Below are 16,745 nucleotides of genomic sequence, written 5' to 3'. Positions count from 1 at the left end.
ACCACCCTTAACAGCCGACCTTCTCAGACTTCTCATCACCTCCTTGTACAATATCTCCGCAACCTTACACCTACTAACCTTTCATGGCAGCCCTAGTACACTTCTCTGAATTTTCACCCCTTCCACACATCCCTGGTATTTAAATAACATCCGAGCACACCTCCTCAACCATTAATTCCACTTACCCTCCTCCTTACAATATTGGTCCTTCCCCAATTCTTTCAACATCTCCGGCCTGGGAGACAGCGACACTGTCTAGGGGCCCGCCTCGCCCGAAGGGCGGGGAATGAAACACGTTGCAGCAGCAGCAGGACAAGTTCGGCTCGCCAGATGCAGGTCTTTTGATTTGACACCGGTAGGCGACCTGCGCGTCCTAATGACGATGAAATGATGATGAAGACCACACATTCACCTACCCCCCGTGCCAGCGAAATTAACCAATTATGGTTAAAATTCCCGACCCTGTAGGGAATCAAACCCGGGACCCCTGTAACCAAAGACCAGCACGCTAACCGTTCAGCCATGGAGCCAGACTGAGTACCTTCAAGTACACAGGATCGAACCTGCCAAGTTGGGATCAGAAGGCCAGCGCCTCAACCGTCTGAGCCATTCAGCCTGGCTATAACATAAATATAGCCTGTACCAACTCGATTAGTACCGGTAAACTGGTTGTAAAATTTCATTGAAAATATATGTAATTTTTTTTTTAGTTCTCGGGTCAATTTACAGGATTTTGCCGTCATTTTATAGATCATTTTTTAAACACTTTTAGATCATAAAAATCCTTGCCCTGCTCTTCGGTTAAAAGTAGCATATCGCCTTAAATTCATACGGTAACTGCTCCCGTTCGGAGTCGGGAAGGTTAGCTAGAAGATACAAAGCAAGCAAACTATAGAGGTATTAAACAGTAGTAATTGCGCATGATAATTCCCCACTTCTTGCAAAATAAAGTGCTTATTGTCTTGCAATTCCAGTATATTCACCTGGTGTCCTTGCTCCGCATTGCCGATGTTGTAATAACCTGAAAGTCTCACGCCTACTCCTACCAGCCGGGGGATAAAGAGTTCCTTCCACTCTCAAGAACTCGCTAACTGGCCAGTGAAAGTTTCGCACATCTGCGTACACAGGCAGAGCATATTGTGTCTCCTCGATGGCTGGACGACTGCTTGTAGGCCTTTCTCTCCTGCTCCTATCAGCTGTTAGCTTCACCAGAGGGCAAGACATCAAGGACAACACAGGTACGACACGCTGTTCCTCTTTTGCTGTCAGTCTTCATTCTTCTAGCTCGGGGACTGGGTATTTGTGTTCGTTTTAATCAGTGATGGGAAGAGTACAGTAAAAAAGTAATTGTTCTCAATTCCAGTTACTTGAGAAATATTTTACTAAATTGCGATTGCAAATTACTTTTTTTTTTTTGCTATGGGCTTTACGTCGCACCGACACAGATAGGTCTTATGGCGACGATGGGATAGGAAAGGCCTAGGAGTTGGAAGGAAGCGGCCGTGGCCTTAATTAAGGTACAGCCCCAGCATTTGCCTGGTGTAAAAATGGGAAACCACGGAAAACCATCTTCAGTGCTGCCGATAGTGGGATTCGAACCTACTATCTCCCGGATGCAAGCTCACAGCCGCGCGCCTCTACGCGCACGGCCAACTCGCCCGGTAAATTACTTTTTCATCAAGCATTGAGTAAAATTACAATTATTTTACAGAATGTTAGTTTTTAGGAAATCACTGACTTTTTTTATCGGATGGGGTGGGAATAATACACAAGTTTGCAAGAAAAAGATATTACTGCATTTTGTGTTCTGTTTTATTTTTAGTGCAGAGGCATTAAGTGGCTATCACCACTAGACATCGGATATATATGTGCTGTATAAATCACCAATATAAGCATGCAAATGTGCTGCAAAAAGTTGCGAAATATGGATTTAAGTATGGACTTAATTTCATTGTCTTAAACATTTGTATGAAATGCAAACGTAACAGTCCTTTACTAGACTCACGCTGTTCAGGCACACCAATACATAAAATCATGATCATGAATGAACAATTTAGTGAAAACTACAATCGCACTACTTATAGCTGCGGCTAGTTTGCGCACAGATGTATCATTCCATCAGTGTTCACTGTTAAAACAATATACATACGTCTCCTAGATAAGACAACGTGTTCATTAATACACATGATAAATCAGCACGGTTGTAAGAAAACCGTGTAAAGAAACCACAAACGTGAAGAAACACACTGAAATACACATTCCTCTTTCATTTCACATTGTCCACCCTACTTTTCCTGTCCATAATAAGCTTTGCAGTACACGCCAACAGACTTCTCCATTTTTTTTTTTTTTTTTTTGGTACAGTATAACTCTGTAGCGTTTGTCTTTTAAAACTAGCTTCACATCTACGGATGTGACAGGACAGTGCTTCAAGTGCGGAGCGAGTGTAATTGTTAAACAGTCTGGTAGATCCACATTATCAGTACCGTACTAGCCAAATATTTGTTTCTAGCTACCATGATGTCGTAGCCCGGATTTCGTTTAAGGACATCAAATTTTGTTTGCAGACGGAGTCCGAGGTTTTCTCAGATACTTTCCAGTTTATGGTTCGCGTAGCCTACTCCATAATGTCCAGCGAATCACCAAGACGCAACCCACGTGTTTCTAGCTTTCATATTGATTCTAGGTGGTATGGTTTGAAAGTGTGTCTTGATAAGTTCCGGTTCCGTTTGAACTGTTTCATTACCGACATAGTTCACGGCATTAATTACTTTACATTTTCTTAATACTTAGTAAAACATGTTAAAAATATGCATAATAAAAGTCGAAAACATACACAATAAATCCGAAATTTGAAATATATACACTAATCTCAAATATATGCGTTATTAAACTTAATAATTCGCCCGGTTTCACGTTCAAACGCACATACTTGTCGGTTTTGGAGGTCTATATATGTCGGCAAACAAAATTTGAATTTGCACAAAAATTCGATGTCAAATTATCACTAAGTGAGCCAAAATGTGATACCTTGAAACTTTCCATATGATATTTTCCCATCATTTTATTTTAATGATTTTAGCGTTTGAGATCATTTTATATTTAATTGGCAAATAAATTAATTTGTTCTTTGAGCGAGTTGGCCGTGCGGTTAGGGGCTCGCAACTGTGAGCTTGCATTCGGGAGAAGTGGGTTCGAACCCCACTCTCGGCAGTCTTGAAAATGGTTTTCCATGGTTTCCCATTTTTACGGCAGGCAAGGTTGTACGTTAATTAAGGCCACGGTCGCTTCCTTGCTACTGCTAGCCCTTTCCTATCCCATCGTCGCCGTAAGACCTATCCCTGTCGGTGCGACGTAAGCTATTTGTAAAAAGAAAATTCTTGAATTTTTCATCGCTAATTCTCGACGTCTTAAAGGGGGAAGTACACCTGGGCATTTCCTGAGAGGAAAAACATCGTTGGAAATACTGGAGAGATAAAAAAGTACCTCATCCAGAACTGGTAAAACTACTGAGTCTGGCGTGGTGGTGGTGGTGGTGGTTATTGTTTTAAGAGGAAGTAGAACTAGGCAACCATCCTCTATATAACACTAATCGAGAGAAAAATGGAAGGGGCCGACACTTCCAAAAATGAAGGTATCGGCCAAAGGATGACAAGAGTCACGAAGGGCGTTAAAATGAAAGACTCCCTAGGCCTCGAGTGCTCCTATACCGTCGGGGTCGGGAAAGAACAAAAGTTGACCAATGGAGGTTGGATAGGACAGATGAAAGTGAGGAGCCTGGCAGAAGTGGAAGCAATGACAGGACTCAGCTGAGGGCCCCGTGGTCGCCAACCCACGCTCCAAAGTTGAGAGCCCCTGGGGCCCATTTTAGTCGCCTCTTACGACAGGCAGGGGATACTGTGGGTGTTATTCTACAGCCCCCAACCTACCGGGGGATATATCTCGGGAAAAGGCCAGGAAAGAATAACAATAAGATATCATCTTGTCATTGTTCAACTTCCACGTCTACTACTATCCACTTCTGCAAACACTATCCGGAGTCCACCCAGCCTTTGCCTTACAGCGCGATGTTCAATAAACAGTAAATTAAAGTTCTGAGGCGAACCAGCTGAACTGGCATTCGAACCAAATCCCTCACTCTCCGTTGTCAATTGTTGTCCGGCAGATGTCACCATGAATATATTACAGAATTGAGTGTGTTGATTGTCCTAACAAATGGTTGACACATTCGACCGCGCAGCGGAAGACTCAAGTCAGTCATCTTAGAATCACGATGGCTTTAAGGGCACATGTCTGCGAAGACCACAGCACAGCAGTGGAAAATCACTATTTTTTCCATCATAATTTGTACAGAGAGAAGTAAATCTTCCGTCCTACAATGAGGGTAACCATACAGATCCGGAATACAGACAGGTTATAATTTCAATAGAGTTTAAACACATCAAAAAGTGGACATTGAATTCTTAATGTTGATATTATCTTATTTTTTCCTGGGTTAGTGGGGGAGGAATGTTAATCACGTTATTAGGTATAGATGGAAATGAATTTGTAGAGAGTCCCTCAGTAGCTGTATTACTACAGTATTTTTTCTGTTTCGCAGAATAGAACTTTCAAATTTTGTAGTAAGGTCGATGTCTGACCAGGGAGGTGCCCCTTTCTCCGAACAGCAGGTCTCTGACAATTCACTGATCGATAGGTATTATCATATTTTGCCGACAATAAGACAAGCGCGGAACATAAATAGCATGCTTTTCTAGGTCCACATCCCGAGCCTTATTCGGGTCTTTTTCAAAGCGAATGATGGGATCTACGACCATTGCTTTACTGCCCTTTCTGCTGATGGCTACGATGTCAGCCCTTCACCTCCTCGTGCACCCCCCCCCCCCCCCCATCCACGCTGCCTCATGGACTGAGCAATCGACGTTCTTACACGGTGGTGGCAATGGTGGAGTCTTCGGTGCCCTTCTCACATAACGCAGCAAGCCTTCATTAATGCAGATGGAGAAACGTGGTTTTCTCGTGAGAGGAATCACGAGTTTTTCATTGCCTAGTTACGATACATATGAGTATTATTAATGCAACTATTACTATTCTACTTCTTCTTATCTTTCTTCTTCGGGAATGGGTCGCCTACGTCAACGCGGAATCAACATTTTTCGGCCTTCTTTTTTGCCCAGTAGTTCTTCATCTTCAATGATTGTGCACGTCTCCGGTCCTTCGACCATGCCGATCGTGTATGGGTTTCCTTTCTTGTTCCTCAAATCCCCGTCTTTGAATGATGTTCTGTATTTTCTTTCGATCTTGTAGATTTGGCGATCCTAATTCAGTGAGGTCTTTCTCTAATAATTTGTACCACTTTGGTCTAGTGGCTTTGTTTTGTAGAAATGTGTACATTTGATGTGAAAGCCTGTTAGGATTCATTCGTTCCAAATGCCCTGCAAATTCTATTCGTCGCATTCGAACTGCATCTGCAATTTTGCAAATGTGCTTGTATATTTCACTACAGGGTTAGGGTAATGAGTTCCGTTTATTATTCTTTGTCCTAAGATTTTCCTCATGATTTTTCGTTCTTTAATTTCTAATTGTTCCCTTAATCCCCTGTGTTGTTGGTTGAGAGTTTCCGCAGCGTAGAGTGCTTCTAGTTTAACTACTGTTTTGTAATATTGTATATTATTGTTCCATGAAAGACACTGTTTATTGTCAACTGTTCTTATTAGTTGGAAAGCAGTGTCCAGCTTTTGAATTCTTGAAATTATGGATTTCCTTTAATCACAATTTTCTGTAATCCTGCTATTGTACTATACACACAGCTACTGAAAAAATTTAAGGGAATGAGCGAATTGTGAAACAATTAATTAAAAGAGAGCACTGCAGCATAACTAAGTATTTTTACATACCAAGTCAATGGGAGGTACAATCACGCTCACAAGAATTCCGGGTGGAAAGGGAAACAGGTAACGTTTGAGCGAAGATTTTGCCGAACCTTGAGGATGAAGGAGAAGTAACCAAGGCAACGTCACATGTGTTCGTCTTCCAGGAGGTGTGGCTTGCGACATTGCGCACTCAGAGGTCACTCCCAACTCCATCTGATTACAGATGTTTCTATGGTTAAACATACTGGCTATACTAGCTTTTCCTAATCAAGGAAAACAATTAATTAACTGTAATTTAATTGCAATGAAGTGTTCACGATGAATCCCACCCCGATATATGGCATTTAATCGTTTGATCAGCGCTGACAATAACTTCATAGGAACGGTTTTCCAAATGCCCTTGCGTCTCTGATAATCCTAATTATTTAATGCCAGGTTATTTTTACTTTGGTTTTTGAGGATAACAATTATTATTATTATTATTAGTAGTAGTAGTAGTAGTAGTAGTAGTAGTAGTAGTAGTAGTAGTATTTAACACGGCCTATATTGACGAAAATAGGAGTCATTCTTTGTTACAGAGGTTGAGCGCGATGCCATTTGATAATGAAGTCATAGTCGAGTCCGCTAACATTTCAGCCAGACTTCGCACACAAGAATTACAAAGAAACTGGAGAATTTGACCCTCAATGAGTTGACATACACATTACGTCTGTTGCCTTGAAGGAGCCGTGTGGTCCCTCCCTTCGTTCCCCTCTGCCTTCATTGTCGAGCCAGTGGGGCGTGTGGGCAGGCGGGGAATCAAGTACCTTACCTTCGGCGTGTGTTTCGTTCATGTTAGATATCCTCGTACTTCGTTTTCTCCACCTCCCCTCACTCTTCAGATGTGTACATGTGTTAACGCGTCTAATGGATGTGACCAATGACAGAGAATGTGTAAGCAGGTACTGGGTGGTTCTGAGGGCTGTACTGATTTCTTACCTGAAATGAATATGTCTGGCCAGTAGATACTGAAGATTTCGAATGTACAAACTGGCACATATTTTAGAATGAATATTTCGGAAAGGAGACTGTGTAGTGGTAGGCAAAAACGCTAAATCAAAACAAGTTTTTATTAAAAATGAAGAGGTTGAACTCTTTTCTGAACAGATAGAACCTGCGATAAAGTTGCGAACCGCTAGATGTACGCGTGCCACACTTTGAATACCACTGCTCTTAGCCATTTATAAGCTCAATAGAATGCCTCAGTACGTCTTGTTTCTCACGCAATCTCCGAGAAGATGAGGATCCATTCGATTACACTTTCTCGCCGTTGCTTCACACGAGCTGACAGCAGCAAACTACACAATCATTGTGAAAACGAGAGTAGCATCTGTTTCATAACACATCTCCCTCATAATTATAACGCATAATATAGAGCTCCATGGTCTTCGAGAATTTAATGGGGCGCAAAATCAGCTAACCGTGGCTCTTTATTGAGAACCCTGTGTGCTCGCCTTTCAGCCGCCTCTTGCGACAATCAGGCTTACCGTGGTTGTATTCTACCACCCCCATCCACAGGGGAATGGTAACAGGCGAGTAAACCTTCAGGGTCTCTCAATTCGGAAGTGTGAGCTAGCTTACTTACTTACTTGTGGCTAGAGATGGGGAATCTGATTCATTTAGAAAAACCGATGCATTTGAAACGATTCACTAAAATGATTCGTTCATTTGAGTCGTTCATTTGATTCGTTCATTCGATTACCACGTGACGGAGAGCCGAAAACGAAACAATAGACTCAGATGAACCATTACTTTTTAGAGGTTATAGTCGAAAAATGCTACACAACTGTCCGACTAATACTTTCTAAACTTAAGTAGCTACCATTCGAAACTATACGACAATCGAATTTGAAATTTATAGTAGATATGAACATTTTTGTGGCTATGTTCCACACGTTAGTTCAGAGTAGTCCACGAGAACGGGAACGGGAACCTTGAAGTAAACTTAACCTAACATTTCGCAACGAGCTGGAAATTGAGTATATAACAGTTCCGTGAAGTGTGTGACTTAAAACGACGTGATAATTTCTTACTTAAAAAAAATATTTTTTCCTGTAAGGCTAGTTTACGAGTATTTGACTTGTGAACCGGACTTTTAGTTCAGATTAAATAAAAATAACAGAGTCGTTCTTCACAAGTTATTATTGATTCAAAATAGGTGGATACCCGATTTGGCGATATGAATCAGAACGAACAAGGAACCAAGGAACGAGTTGCGGCTGCCATCTCTCGATTCACCTTTCGATTCACAATCGAGTCGATTCATTTCGTTCACTGAATCATGATTCAATTGTTCAGTGCAATGATTCGTTCATTATGAATCACTCGTTCAGAATCTCCCCATCTCTACTTGTGGCCCCTCCTCTTGGCCATCTGACCTTCCCTGGTAGACTCGTGTCCGCATCCGACCCCCAGCAGTATTGTGTTTGTGAGACATAGGTTATCTTTCATTCTCGCGCCCTTGACGGCCCTGCCTATTTCTTTTGCCGATATCCTAATTTTTCGGAGGGTCACACCCCACCGAGTGGAGTGACTGCGCGTGTTAACGCACTGCGTCTATGGCGCCAAGCTCCGTATTCGAGAGAGAGGATGGGGTTCAAATTATGTGGTTACACATTCCCTTCCCCCTCCGTGGGTGAGAGCGGTAGAATAACACCCGCGGTATCCCCTGCGTGCCGTAAGAGGCGACTAAAAGGGGCCCCAGGGGATCTTAACTTGAGACCGTGGGTTAGCAGCCACGGGGCCCTCAGCTGAGTGCTGGCATTGCTTCCATTTACTTGTGCCAGGCTCCTCACTTCCATCTATCCTGTCCGCCCTCCCTTCGTCAATTCTTGTTCTGTTGACTTTTTCTTTTAGCCCAGTATTCTTTCATACGAAGTGAATAGGTGTGTTTTCATTGCAGGGACCATACATGTCGGTTAGTCTTTCTTTCATCCCCGTGTGAGTGTGATTTCTCTGATTTCATCTCGGCCTAGTAGATTTGGTGATGCTAATTTCTTCAGGCCTTTCTCTGTCTGTTTGTACCAGTTTGACCTAGTGGTTTTTATTCTGTTTATTTTTACTGTTGGTTCTCATCTTGGGTTTTTCAGCAAAATGATGTTTGTTCATCAACGTTCTAAAGCTGAGCCTGTTCCATACAACTGTGTCTGTTATGCTGTTTTCTTGAAGGCCTTTTTTCAGTTTCGATTATCCAATTATTCTTAACTTGCGAGGAGGCATAATTAAATATCTTTTTAGTAATTCTTTCATTATCCATTCTTTGAATATGGCCATAAAATTTCAATCTTTTTTTCTAATGGTGTCTCATATTTTTTCAGTATGCTGGTATAACCCAGGAGACCACCTTTCCGCCCACACTCCTCCTATGCATACCGGGCCAAAGAATTTTCCTAAGAATTTTCCTTTCTTCTTCTTCTTCTTCTTAACTTCTTTAAACTCCACGGTTGGTTTTTCCCTCGGAGTCAGCGAGGGATCCCACCTCTATCGCCTCAAGGGGAGTGGTCTGGAACGTCAGACTCTGGGTCGGATGATAAAACTGGGGAGGAGGACCAGTACCTCACCTAGGCAGTCTCACCTGCTATGCAGAACAGGGGCCTTGTGGGGGGATGGGAAGATTGTAAGGGATAGATAAGGAAGAGGGGAGGAAGCGGCCGTGGCCTTAAGTTAGGTACCATCGCGGCATTTGCCTGGAGAAGTTGGAAACCATGGAAAATCACTTCGAGGATGGCTGACGAGGGAATAGAAACCTCTTCGACTCAGTTGACCTCCCAAGGCTGAGTGGACCACGTTTCAGCCCTCGTACCACTTTTCAAATTCCGTGGAAGACTCAGGAATCGAACCCGGTCTCCGGGGGTGGCAGCTAATCACGTTAACCACTACACCACAGAGGCGGACTTTTCCTTTCTTGTTTTTCTAAAGTTTTAGTAAGTGATCTTCCTCCAATGGCCAGGGTTTATTATTATTATTATTATTATTATTATTATTATTATTATTATTATTATTATTATTATTATTATTATTAGCACCTCCGTGGCTTAGGCGTCAACGCACCGGCCTCTCTCCGCTGAGTTCCGTGGTTCAGATCCCGGTCACTCCATGTGAGATTTGTGCTGGACAAAGCGGAGGCGGGACAGGTTTTTCTCCGGGTACTCCGGTTTATTTCCTGTCATCTTTCATTCCAGCAACATTCTCCAATAACATTTCATTTCATTAATAATTCATTAATCATTGCCCCTGAGGAGTGCGACAGGCTTCGGCAGCTAGCGCAATTCTTATCCTTGCCGCTAGATTCATTCATTCCATTCCTGACCCGGTGGAATGACTGGAAATAGGATGAGGATTATTATTATTATTATTATTATTATTATTATTATTATTATTATTATTATTATTATTATTATTATTATTATTATTATTATTATTATTATAAGTTTTAAGGCTGAGGAAAATGGCTGGTTGATGGATATTCGTTACTTTCTTTTACACACGATTTTCATGTTTTTTCTTAAATACAATTTACATATCCCGCATTTTGAGTATTTTTTTACAAGCTGTTTTTCGTCGCACTGACACAAATACGTCTTACGGCGACGATGGGATAGAAAAGGGCTGCGAGTGGGAATGAACCAGCCGTGGCCTTAATTAAGGCACATCCCCAGCATTTGCTTGGTGTTAAAATGGGAAACCACCGGGCGAGTTGGCCGTGCGCGTAGAGGCGCGCGGCTGTGAGTTTGCATCCGGGAGATCGTGGGTTCGAGCCCCACTGTCGGCAGCCCTGAAGATGGTTTTCCGTGGTTTCCCATTTTCACACCAGGCAAATGCTGGGGCTGTACCTTAATTAAGGCCACGGCCGTTTCCTTCCAACTCCTAGGCCTTTCCTATCCCATCGTCGCCATAAGACCTATCTGTGTCGGTGCGACGTAAAGCAACTAGCAAAAAAAAAAAAAAATTTTAAAAATGGGAAACCACAGTACCTACATTGGGGTTCGAACCCACTACCTCCAGAATGCAAAATCACAGCTGCGCGCCCCTAACCGCACGGCCAACTCACTCGGTTTTCAAGAACTCAAACCTAGTCCTACAGTAGACAGACGCTACAGTAGATATTTTCTAATGTCCCCAGTAATGTAATCTGGGGCCATCCCTGTGTTGATATATACTACTGTAAATACTGTAAAAATGCTTCAGTTGTTTCTAGCTGGTGCGAATGTCAAACAATTTCTTTGCCAAACTACACAGAAAAGCAAGTGTTTGTTAAAGTTGTAGATCCGGTCGAATTTCCCTCAGGTGACCAGTTCATGAAGGAGGCTGCACTTCCGTGTTATTAGCCTTTAATCGATAGAAGTTATGTAATGTTGCGGGAGAGGTCCGGTATTCCGTTAGCAGCACTTTCTCTCCCAAGCGATGACCACACTTGATAGTTTTCTTTACGTTAGTAGCATAACAACATGCCATACTTTTCTATATTTCATTCTTTGGCTTAGTTCCACAATAGAGTACTCTGTGGAGCAAAATTAACCCGTTTTATGACCACATCTCCTCCTTTGAGACATTCGCAGCTTAGCCCCGCATGAAAAGTAGTATTATTCATTATAACTCGTATTTTAGTGTCATTGTTATAATACAGTAGTACGGCTGCCACTTTGCCAGCCCGGAACTCGAATAACCTCACTGTGATAACTGTCTCGTTTTCTTTACATCTGACTTCACGGAGATAGTAGATCTCAAATAACACAGGCTGCGGCTAAGAACTATTAGCCCGGAAATGCTATATCCTTTTCCACATGAAGGTGGGCGAAGGAGCATTGTTTGACCATGAAGATTGAGAAGGGCGAAATTTGAAGGTCAGCGAACTGCGGTATTGTGCTGATTTAGTTTAATTCTGTCGCGCCGCATAGTCTATATGCATAGAATATTCGTTGTAAATAAATTACCACTGATCTACATTTATAGCAGTCGCCCAGGTGACTGTTTCCCCATCTGCTGTTTACCTAGTATTTTCTTAAATAATTGTACAGAATTTGAAAATTTATTGAACATCTCCCTTGGTAAATTATTCCAATCATTAAATCCTCTTCCTATAAACGAATATTCGCCCCGATTGTTACCCTTGAATTCCAACTTTATCTTCTTATCACGATCTCTCCTACTTTATAAACAGCACTCAAACACGTATTCGTCTACTAAATTCATTCCACGCCATCTCTCCACTAGATAGCTCCCAACATACCAGCTCGTCATCTTTCTCCTAAGTCTTCCCAGCCCAAACTTTGCAACACTTTTGCAATGCTAATCTTATGTCGGAAACCACCCAAAACAAATCGAGCTGCTTTTCTTTGTTTTTTTTCAGCTATGGAATCAAGTAATCCTGGGTTTTTACCAGAGACTCCCTCTCCTTTATATCCTTACTACAACCCCTAAATACCCTCATACCAGGTAGCAGAGATCTGTACCCTTTATTTATAATCCCGTTTATGTGATCACCCCAATTGAGATATTTCCTTATGTTAACACCTAGGTACTTACAGTGATCTTCATAAGGAATTTTCACCCCCTTCAATGCAGTAATTTAAAATTATAGGACTTTTCCTGTTAGTGAAGCTGATAATGTGTTAGACGCCAAAGGGAAGATGTTTCTTCGCCGTGACGTACTACGCATATGCAACTTCTCCATGATCAGTGCGAAGCGGGTTGCGTTCTTGTCCCTGCCAGCCAGTTAGCCGCTGCTGTATTTAGGCCAGAGAAAGTTCCGAATCCTTGATTCAACATTCCTGTGGTTCGAGCCGTCAAGTGCAAACTTATTCCTAGAAACTACACCATGTTTTTATTAATCGAGGGAAATCCTGTTACAGAGAACACGGACGTTACAAGCGGATGTTCAGGAGGATACTGTTGTATCGCGTCCTGCCGATGTTTAGCCATTCTTCCAGCGGGCTTTGTTCTAAGCCTTGACACAACCCCATTAGCTCCGGTCGCCGAAGTATACGAAGCAAGTTTTGACATAATATATCTTATGGCTGGGGGTCATCTAAATATTTGCGTTACGGAAGTGTTACCCTAGCAACCGCGCAGGTTGCGATGTAACGACCTCCTGTGTGGGCGGGGGGGAGGGCGGTATAATAACACCCATGGTATTCCCTGCTTGTCGTAAGAGGTGACTAAAAGTGTACCCAGGAGCTCTGAACTTGGGAATGTGGGTTGGCGACCACAGGGCCCTTAGCTGAGTCCTGGTATTGCTTCCACTTACTTGTGCCAGGCTCCTCACTTTCATCTATCCTATCCGACCTCCCTTGATCAACTCTTGTTCTTTTCCGACCCCGATGACATTAGACCATTCGAGTCCAAGGGAGTCTTTCATTTTCACGCCCTTCGTGGCCCTTATCTTTCTTTGGCCGCTATCTTCATTTTTCGAAGTATCGGATCTCTTCCATTGTTCCTCTCTGATTAGTGTTATATAGTCCGACTCGTTGGCTGAACGGTCAGCGTACTGGCCTTCAGTTCAGAGAGTCCCGGGTTCGATTCCCGGCCGGGTCGGGGATTTTAACCTTAATTGGTTAATCCTAATGGCACGGGGGCTGTGTGTGTGTGTTGTCTTCATCATCATTTCATCCTCATCATGACGCGCAGGTCGCCTACTGGTGTCAAATATAAAGACCTGCACCTGGCGAGCCGAACCCGTCCTGGGATATCCCGGCACTAAAAGCCATACGCCATTTCATTTCATTTTTTAGTGTTATATAGAGGATGGTCCCCAAGTTGTACTTCCTCTTAAAACAATAATCACCACCACCTGACCACTGTGTTGAAATGTATGTATGTATGGATGGTCAGACAGTGTTACTTAGCACCCTTGCAGATTATGTCTTATGGTTGATGGTCATCTGAATTAGCAGCCGTTGATGGATGGCTATAACCGGAAGTTGGTGGTGGTTATTATTGTTTTAAGAGGAAGTAAAACTAGGTAACCATCCTCCACATAACACCAATCAAAGAAAATGGGAAGGGATGGGACTCTTCAAAATGAAGGTATCGGCTAAAGGAAGGCAAGGTCCACGAAGGGCGGGAAAATTAAATACTCCCTTGGCCTCGAATGCTCTAATGCCATCGCCGTCGGAAAAGACTAAGAGTTGATCAAGGGAGGTCGGATAGGATAGATGAAAGTGAGGAGCCTGGCACAAGTAAGTGGAAGCAATGCCAGGACTCACCTGAGGGCCCCGTGATCACCAGTTCTTGCTCCCAAGTTAAGAGTCGCATTTAGTGGCCTCTTACGGCAGACAGGGGAGATACACTGAGTGTTATTCTACCGCCCCCGCCCACAGGGGGAGAAGAGACATATTTATTATTATTTCATTTTCGCAAAGGGAAAAGTGTGTGTGGTGGGGGGGGGGGATTCTTTACCAACATGCTTTTGTTGCTTCGGTCGTAAGTCCATACGTCAAATGTAGCTTGTGACGTCTTGTGATCGGAGTTCACATATTTCATTTCAGAAGCTTACAACACTAATATAATTAAATTATCAATCATTTCAAATATCTGAAGTGTAAAAACGGTCTAACACCGAGGTTAGCCGGTTCGAGTCCCGTTGGTCGAAAACATTTTCACCATCAGAATGTTGGCCGGCAGGGTAGGGGAGGTGGTGGTATACAATTTCTAATCACTAGATTGCGTACCAAAAGCCTGGATTAAATTCCAAACCTCTCCGCAGTGCTCATATGGAGTGAGGGCATAGGACGCTGTTGATGGTGATTCGTCCGTCGGATGGGGACGTTAAGCCTTGAGCAGACCCCTTGGTGCTATTCGACAGGAGTAGGCTATGTGCCGGCACCGGGTTTCACCCTCTCCCTACTATCATATATCACGTCTTTCATTTCATCTCTCATTAACTCCTCTGATGAGGTTGACGTCAGGAAGGGCATCCGGTCATAAAAACCGCCACGACAAATTCATCTCACCTCATACCCGACCCCGTAGGGAAACGGGACAAGGGTTGGACAAATAAACGATTCCATTTTTGCAGGGCCGAGCGAAATTAAGACAGAATCATACCCAAAGGATAAAATAAACATTCCCTTTAGCCAAACATGTGAAGGTCTATGGAGTTGCTGCTATACAGTCTATCTCTACGATAAATACTCCAGTTCCGTGAGACAATTTCTGCATCCTATTAGAATATCTTCTATATGCACTGAGTGGCCAAAAGTCATGGGAAGACACTGAATCTGATGTTAATAACGAGTTGCTCCTCATCAAAACGGCAGCAATACGGCCAGGCATCGACTCTACTAGGTGTTGGAATCGTTCTGGAGGGATCTGGACCCACGCATCTTTCACTGCTACCCACAACTGAACTTGTGAATTTGGTGCGGGGTTCATGGAGCGTACACCAGCATCGACAGCATCCCATAAATGCTCGGTTGGATTAAGGTCGGGAGATCTGGAGGGCCAATCCATGGTCGTAACTTCACTGGAGTGCTCCTCCAACTATCTGCGTTCCACGTTGTCCTGTTGAAACATAGCATCTACATCAGGGTACTCTAGGGCCAGAAGGGGATACAGATGGTTTGAAAGAATGTCCACATAACATTCACCTGTCAGCGCTCCCTGCAGCCGGACAATGGGGCCTAATTGCGAGCATGAGAACGCCACCCAGACCAGAAGTGAGCCACCTCCCGCCTGGACACAACCTTATTGACACGCGGGATCCATAGCTTGATGGGGCATACGCCACACTCTCACGCGCACATCAGTTCGATACAACTGGAACCAGGATTCATGGGACCATACCACACACTGCCACTGTTCTATGGCCCGTTGCCGATGTTCGTGGGCCCATGCACGGCGTTGAGTTCTGTGTCGAGGTGTCAGCAAAGGGACACGAGTTGGCCGTCGGCTGGTAAAGCCTATGCGCTGTAGTTGCCTCTTTACAGTGCTGGTAGAAATGGGTTCCTGACTCGCCACATTCAACTGGGAGGTAATCTGACTCTCAGTATGGTTCTGCGGAGGCGACGTTATGTCCGTTCGCTAAACACCTGTGGTCTTCCCGAGCGGCGGTTTGCGCGGATGGTAACATTCTATCTGCGATACTGAAGATGCACCCTCGACACTGTTGACCTCGGAAACCCAATTTCGCGTGTAATCTCCGCAATGCGCCGGCTGCCGATGATCATCCCACGTTCAAAATCGGTTAACTCGCGACGTGTTGCCATCTTCAAGACACTGGTGTCTGTGACAGACTGCTCAGCTACGCCGCAACGCTCAGGGGTCACACACGGTACATTTCATAATGGGACACCTCTTCCCGTGACTTTTGGCCATTCGGTGTATTTGCAGAATTTAGAATGAAATCATTTTTTTTCCACCTGGAATGAATTCCGCGAACCCGCAATGCACATCCTGGAGAGAGTAATTGAAATTAATATAACTGGAATCATATTAGGCTTAACCACAGAAACTGGAATTCGGAATTGGCTTTGCAGTGTATCACAATAGTCATTTACAGGTTCTTAGGTGTACAGGATCGTCAGTTTTCAGACAGCACGTTGCGAAACATCGAGACACTTCTCTCAACATCAACGAATGATATGGGTTCGTAACTGAAGCAAGTGAGATCTTCCTCTTCAAAAACATTCACATCAAAATGTTCTCTTTTCAGTATTTCATCTTGCACATAATTTGATATCCCTGGGGTGTTTTCAAGTACTAGCTTCATTTTTTCAATCATTTCTTTTCAGATATGGTTCAAATATATGTATTTACTAGAGAAAAGACGTTTCAGAGGCGATGGATGAACTAATCATGATTCGAATTGAGAATGAGCAGTAAAAATGTAGTCAA

General features: G+C 43.4%; 1 protein-coding gene across 1 annotated transcript in view; it reads left to right on the top strand.

The window, feature by feature from the left end:
* The first annotated feature begins 1,114 nt into the window (after positions 1-1,114).
* LOC136884141 (uncharacterized) overlaps positions 1,115-16,745 on the top strand; it is a 43,980-nt gene continuing 28,349 nt past the window's right edge. The window contains exon 1 of the mRNA XM_067156181.2: positions 1,115-1,238. Coding sequence (XP_067012282.2) covers positions 1,151-1,238 — 88 coding nt within the window. The 5' untranslated portion in view covers positions 1,115-1,150. The remainder of the gene's footprint in view (positions 1,239-16,745) is intronic.

Source organism: Anabrus simplex, chromosome 12 (genome assembly GCF_040414725.1).
Source record: "Anabrus simplex isolate iqAnaSimp1 chromosome 12, ASM4041472v1, whole genome shotgun sequence".
NCBI classification, from domain to species: Eukaryota; Metazoa; Arthropoda; class Insecta; order Orthoptera; family Tettigoniidae; genus Anabrus; species Anabrus simplex.
Note: the sequence above shows the minus strand (reverse complement) of the source record. Positions and strands in the feature narration are given on the sequence as shown.